This window comes from Otolemur garnettii, unplaced genomic scaffold, assembly GCF_000181295.1.
Source record: "Otolemur garnettii isolate 467f Iridium unplaced genomic scaffold, OtoGar3 scaffold00075, whole genome shotgun sequence".
Taxonomy (NCBI): domain Eukaryota; kingdom Metazoa; phylum Chordata; class Mammalia; order Primates; family Galagidae; genus Otolemur; species Otolemur garnettii.
Genome location: NW_003852470.1, coordinates 6,326,296 through 6,333,528, shown reverse-complemented (window position 1 = coordinate 6,333,528; position 7,233 = coordinate 6,326,296). Strand labels below are relative to the sequence as shown.

At 45.2% G+C, this 7,233-nt stretch overlaps 1 protein-coding gene across 2 annotated transcripts in view; it reads right to left on the bottom strand.

Annotated features, from left to right (window-relative positions):
• Positions 1-6,489: 6,489 nt before the first annotated feature.
• CUNH10orf90 (chromosome unknown C10orf90 homolog) overlaps positions 6,490-7,233 on the bottom strand; it is a 220,664-nt gene continuing 219,920 nt past the window's right edge. For both annotated transcript variants that reach the window (XM_003794064.1, XM_023515648.1), the window contains 2 exons: positions 6,615-6,714; positions 6,490-6,528 (listed from right to left, as the gene is read on the bottom strand). In XM_003794064.1, the coding sequence (XP_003794112.1) occupies positions 6,490-6,528; positions 6,615-6,714 (139 nt within the window). The remainder of the gene's footprint in view (positions 6,529-6,614; positions 6,715-7,233) is intronic.

The following is a 7,233-nucleotide window of genomic DNA, read 5'->3' as shown; positions in this document are numbered from 1 at the left end:
ACCATACTGGGGATTAGGACTTCAAAGTGTGAATACATTCAGTCTGTTGCTACCCAAGGACCCTGGACACAAATCTGAGATTTTATCTTACACATCCCCACCCTACTAAACCCCATTACATAGCTAGCTACCATTTTGGAAAGAAGGTTGCAGTGGGCTGACTTCAAACAGACTGGACCTTTAAATGAAGTAGAACTGCCCGACTCAGAAGATGCAAGATGCATTTAACATCATTTCCATAACAGCAGGATGGAACCTCCTGAAATGGGCTGTGTCTGGAATGGGCTGTAAAGAGGCTACAATTTATTTGCGCATGTAGAGGTGCTATGACCAACGAGAACTCATAAAGCTCATGGCAAGTGAGTGGCACAGGGCTAGCGCCCATGTAAAAATTTCTAAGCTATTATTTTTAGAAATATTCACAAGATGCTCTGGGTTCAACAGTTTTCTTTTCCAGTTTTTTTCTCTGTTTAAAGGTTCCTCACATCATCCAATCAGGAGCCACTTGCTGGGCTGGGGATAGGAGGAAAAGGGGGATTGTATTCAATTTCTAATTTGCAACTAGGGTTGTGACACCCCAATCTGAAACATGTGCTTCAATAAAATCATCTCGCTTTTCTGAATCAATTCTGCCATCCAGAAATATTAACATCTACAGACCCAAGTTTAATCCATGTGACAATATCTATTGTTCAGTAAAGAGCTAGGCTTGTTGCTAATGAACTGTCATAAGCTACTCCAAAACCCAGAAAAACATCCTGAATTATTTTGTCATTCTGATTTAATAAACATTTCAACTAAGAGAGCAAGACTTGGTATTATACTTATGATTATAACAGTGTATAATAATTAAATCTCATCTAACTAGACTTTGGGTATATTTTTAAATAAAAACAAACAGAAATTCTGTATATGCACTCAGTAGCCTTTAATATGAAGCTTATATTTGGCAACATGTACCCACTAAATGGGCCATCATCACCAATTCCTCTGGTATCCATGGAATAACATTGGTGAAGAGGGATATCACACAAAATGTGCATTTATTTCTTTATAAATCAGCAGCTGTGAAAAGACTTATAATTTCCGCCTCCTTGACATCACTGGGCAGGTAGGGCAGGCAGCTTCATTGGCTTTGATGGAACGATATTACCCGACGTATGTAGTTAACGTGGGTGACAGTTGTAATATCTTCTCCCCCATGTCAGCTACAGCTGTTTCACCATGTCAGTCATGTCAGGAAAGGAAAGACGTTTAAACAGAGGAAGAACGCTCTGAAAGTCAGCAGAAGGACACTTTTTCATCACATTCTTGGTTCTATTTAAATAAAATGATTTAAAGAAATTCATTTTTTTTCTCAGCTGCAATTTAGATCATAAGCTTCTTTTTCTTCCCTTTTAAGCTTTGATAAGAACGACCCAGCGTTTTTTAAGAAGCTGGAGCAAGTGAGGTCCCTTCCTCCCTCCTTCCCCCTTTTCAAGCTCCCGATGGGAGAAGAGCTGAGAAAGAAGCCACTGCTTCAAGTCACATTTCTGGCCCAGAACGTGTACTCGAAAACCTTCTTAAAGAAGCAGGAACAAAAAGGGGGAAGGATTTCAACCCTCCTCCTCCACTGTCCAACACACAGCCCAGACAAGTACCTCAAGACAGTCTCAGGATCAGAACTGTGCCTGAGGCAATCCTCACAACTAGAAAAAAGCTTTCAATTTTGGAAGAGATTTGCCCACATTGTTGGTAGGTTTGGTGTGGCTAAAACATCTGAGTGAGTGAGGGAGCCTGCTGGTCCCTGGTGAGCAGGACACTATGGGGGGCATGGGGAGATCTGATGAGATCCCGGGGAGCCTCTGGACACCCCACTCCCCTGACTGAGGAAATGTCCCGTCAGTGTGGGAGAGATGAAAGAGGGTGGAGGGATTTCCACAGCAGGTTGGCCCCTGGTGCAGGCTGCTTTGGCCACTCCTAAGGTTTTATTAGAGCTAGGGTGATTTTCAAGTACTGATAAAAGTACAGACATGATGACCTCTATGGAGAGGAACCATCTGCAGAGGGACTCATTTTAATCACTTAACAGATCATTTCCTTTGCGCAAGCAAATGCACTCTGACACAGAACCGCAGCAGATCATTTCTGTATCATGTTCCAGGACTCATGCACCAACTGTCAGCTCACCTCCTGTTTGGCAGGCACATCACACCCCACTTGTCACCGTGTATCCGTGAGCATCATCCCCAGGCTGTTGGTCATTTGATGCTACGGAGACCAGGCCCACCATCTGCCCTGCAACTTCTGTACAGTGTTGAAATGAGAGAACTTCATAAGGCATTGGATTTTCAACTGCTCTCTGACAACCGGCTGTTTCACAAATAGTTCTCCTTCAGAGCGCCTGGAACGTCGGAGCAAGCATTGCTGAATCAGGGAGTGCCCAACTTCCAGGAAGTTCAGTTGGCAAAAGGCACTGGCGAAAAAAACCAAGGCAATTGTTTTTTCATTATTCCATTACCAGCTGGCAGAGAGGACAAATAACCCAAATAGGAATTTCTCCTCCAACATGAAGTCACAGAGACCACAGTGAGATGGCCTGATGCTGTTACCGCCTGAAAATCGCAGGGTTTTGTAAAGGTTGCTTGGTCCAAGCTCGTGAATATCAGCTAAAGACCTCAGATTTTGCTACTTACTGCACCAAGGAGGAAGCAAAACACTGTTGTAAATAAATCAATTCCTGGACAGAATTTGATTATGGAAATTACAGTGGCCAACTCTGTTTAGAATTTCCAAAATCCACAAAGCCTTTTCCGAAGTCTGATCTTAATAAAAGAACCCACCAAATGGGTGGCCATTTGTTTCTATTCCAGGGAAATAAGGGATGCCATTATATAATGCCACTACTTCCATATTTGTTTTAATTGTGTTGCATTTCTGTTAAAACTTTGTTGAAACAGAAAAGAAATACTGGCTATCTGCAATTCACTTATCAGGATTAAAAAAAATTACTACAGTAATAATGGGGGGAAAAATCCCGACTTTAGTTTCCAACCTTGTTACAAGCTGGCTGGCCAAAGGAAAGACAGCTCCCACCAGACCTTGTGGATCCTGTATGAGCATCTACCTCAGCCACTCAGTTCAGAGCTGGCCTCAGAAATGGGGTATTCAATGGCATTGAAGCTGGAATGGACTTTATTCTTTAAATTTGAAGACTTGGCATCAGGTTTGCAAAGGACGTAAGCTCTTTGTGGCATTTTTGAATGTTACTCCATCCAGACATTCTCCATTCAAATGTTTGTTAACATAAATCCCCTTTGTGAGGAGTGTCACAGAACAGCCTAGGAGTGGTTGGGTTGCTTAGGAAAAGCTTTGGAAACTCTCTGAGAGTATTAAAAACAAGAAAAGATGTGCAGGATCTTTATCTGCAAACTATTATCCTTTGATTTAAAATGTTTATTTTTCTTAAAAATAACACTTAAAATGCAAATAGAAATGCAGAGTAGCATCCTGGAAAAGGCCTAGTAAGTTTAAGAAAGCAGAAATTAACCTTGAGGTAAGCTTGCTTTCCGTGCTGCGGAAACGGTTTCTAAGAGTGAAAGGAGCATAAAAGAAAACAAGGTTACTCAGTATCCTCTTTGAATGATTTCTGCTGTGGCAACACTCATGAGTTCAATAGTCTTTTGAAACATCTCACTGCCAAGCTGAGTGACTATGGGGATGAAAATCTCATGGCCTCGTGCTCTTGGGTATCTCATGACACTTGTATTTCCATCTCTACTGATAACAGAAAATATTCTCGGTGTGTTTGCTTTAAGCCAGACATTAAACCCTCAGTGTGCACTGACTTATCCTGTTTCTGTAACAGCTCTATGAAGGGGGAACTATAATTACGTGCATTTTGTAGTCGGGAAACTGAGGCCAGGTTAAATAACTTGCAGCCTCAGTTATTGACTATCTCCTCTCTCTCCTACAAATTCATCCTTTTTTTCTGCTCTGTTAAAATGGAGCCAGGCCCTACTTTCCTTTTGCTTGCAGACACAGAGTTAAGTTTTGTCAGTAGAGGGAGCTAGAGAGAAGCTGCAGGAGAAAAAGGCTGTTGGTTCCTAGATGCTGAGTTTGCTCCGCAGGCTTCAGAGAGGGGCTCCTGCAGGGCACGCCCGGCCAGCTGCTTCCCCACAGCTTCCCAACGTGCTCACCTAAGATGACACAGCTCCCCATGCATCCTACCAGGCAGATTTCTGGAGAGTTCCAGAGGTTCATTTTCAAAGGTTCCATCTGCGTGGCACCACAGAAACCTCTCTGTCCTTGGCTGAGCCACACCCATTGCTTCTCAGCCCATAGCAACTCTCTTCCTAGGGATAGTGCTGCTCCTTAAATCTGCTAGGCACACCTGCATTCTTTACAGCTGTCTTTACCACTCCCTTGCCAATCTCTTATTACCCCAATCCTCTACTATGGTTAGTAAGAAGTACATGAAACGTTCCCATCAAAAGACTGTGTTTTCTCTCCCTTGGTTGGACTCAGACTGATAACTCCTGGGTAAGGCCACAGACCAGGGAGCACCAGCTAAGGTCTGAATCCAGGAGGCGGGGCTCCTGAGCCTCTGTTCCTGGTGGCATTGGCAGGCCGCCCCTCATAGGAGGATGGTGTGGGCTCCTGAGCCTCTGCTCCTGGTGGCATTGGCAGGCTGCCCCTCATAGGCAGGATGGTGTGGGCTCCTGAGCCTCTGTTCCTGGCTGCATTGGCAGACTGCCCCTCATGGGCAGGATGGTGTGGGCTCCTGAGCCTCTGCTCCTGGTGGCATTGTCAGGCCGCCCCTCATGGGCAGGATGGTGTGGGCTCCTGAGCCTCTGCTCCTGGCTGCATTGGCAGACTACCCCTCATGGGCAGGATGGTGTGGGCTCCTGAGCCTCTGCTCCTGGTGGCACTGTCAGGCTGCCCCTCATGGGCAGGATGATGTGGGCTCCTGAGCCTCTGCTCCTGGTGGCACTGTCAGGCTGCCCCTCATGGGCAGGATGGTGTGGGCTCCTGAGCCTCTGCTCCTGGTGGCACTGTCAGGCTGCCCCTCATGGGCAGGATGGTGTGGGCTCCTGAGCCTCTGCTCCTGGCAGCATTGGGAGGCCTCCCCTAATGGGCAGGATGGTGTGGGCTCCTGAGTGATGTGCCAATGTGAAGTCTGTAATTCACACTGGAGGGAGGGGCAGAGAGGAAGATGATGTCAGAAAAGAACTCTGGTAGGATGTCTGAACAGGAGGCCTGCAGACATGTATAAGAAAGGGCACTTCGGAAATGGCACCTATGTGGAGTAGCAGGACAAGGGCAGGAAGGGTGGCAACCTCAGGAAAGGGACAGAGGTGTCACCAGGTTCCTGCTACATCCTCAACATCTCTGTCTCCTTCCTGGGGAGACTCTAGTGAGAGCTGAGGTCTTTGGGATCCTAAACCTTGCTCTCAATAGTTCCCCCAGCTCCTTGTGCATCAGCTCTCCCGGAGGCAGTGCTCTCCCCTGGGCACTGGGAGCACAAGGATTCCGTGGTCAGGGTGAAGGAAGACAAGGAGCAGTCAGCGGCACCCGCGGGGCCTTGGTGGCATTTCATGGTGCAGACAGTTTATAACAGAATGAGTAACAGAGAAATATTCTAATTTTGTAATAATTGCATTTATTTCCATTAGTGTTGCAAAAACTGGTTTGTTCTTGACTCCCAGAACACAGATCTATGAATAACAGACATTATAGATGTTTGAAAGAATAAATATCAGAGTTGGAGGCATTAGGCCAATTTTCAACAACATAACCTTTTTTGGGGGGGGTGGGGGGTGTTGCAGAAAACACTGAAGTTACCTGCACATTTATTTAGCCAATTCTGTCCCCAGAGTTTGCATAGAAATGGATCCTTTTGCTAAGTAAGGAAAGATGGTAGGGGTGGCTAAGGGCCACTTGGACTGCTCCAGGTCACAAAGAGACAGGCTGCTTGCTCCACAGTCTGTGGTATAGCACCTGTGATTTCCAGGCAGTCTCTCAAATTAGGAAGTGTACATTATCCAGAAAGTTCTAAAATGTACTGTGTGGTGACCCACATTTTGGAGTTTACAGAACTGGCAGGCATTAAGATGGATATTCGGAAAGAGATGGATTTAGGTCCCAGAAATCTGATGAAAATATAGATCTTCAGGGATCTAAGCACACAAGTGTTTAAGGCCTTTCTGCTTGGCCGAAAATAGCAGAGGGGAATAAGTCAGAAGCAGAAAATAAAAATCAGAAGTAAAAAAATGGAGGAGACTGTATCTTGTGGGTTACATTAAGTTGGTTTCCCTGTTGACCTATTTCCTTGAGGGTTATTGTTTGTTTGGTTTGGGTCAGTAATTCAGGAAGTGATGTTTTCCCTTACGAAAAAAAAAAGTAAAATAAGTACTTTCACATCGTGAAGATAATGCTAAGTTTAATGGCTTATCCAGCGTTTGAAGTCGTCCGAGGTCCAGATAGTGTGGTCAGCAGGGCAGCCTGCGGTCAGACTGCATTCCTTTGAAGGAGCCGGTCGAGTAATTGCTAGAGAAACAGGGAACGAAGATGTCAAGTTCAGATTTGGCATCTGTGCGCCACACACATCACACCTGCTGGCGGCAAGCCATTACCTTTTTGAAGACTTCAGCACGGAGTCTGTTACTCTGTAAGATCACCCGTTTCCTTTGTTCTTCTTTCTTCTTTTTAACTTCCGGCAAGTTATTATAGATTCTGAAAGGGATTCAGAAAGCATTTTGAATGTTAGCATGACAGCGCGTGTCTGGTGTGGAACAGTATCCTGTCCCGTCACCAGGCTCTCACATTTCAAAGGGAGAATCAGTACAGATGGGATGTCTCAAAATCATGAGATACCAAGATGGGCTTCCCTGACAGGCCCCAGACAGCAGTGGCCAGCACCGTGTCCCAGCACAACAGGCAGAGTCCCACCGACTGGGCAGAGTGGGAGAGGCCCATTATGGGTTTGGGAGGCCCCTTTTCTTGTCTCTCCATTCTCCATGGTAATTAACTACTTAATTATAAAACGAGGGACCCCAAGCCTACTGCTTTGTTATTCTGATTGTGAACTTGTCCCCAGATAACTTTGTCCCTCAATTTTTTTCCTTCTTGTGACTTAGAAAAGGAACAGCAAATAAATGGAAGTAGCAAGGATTATAACACTGGAATAAAACACAGGAAGTAGCAAAGATTATAACACTGGAATAAAACACAGGAAGTAGCAAGGATTATAAC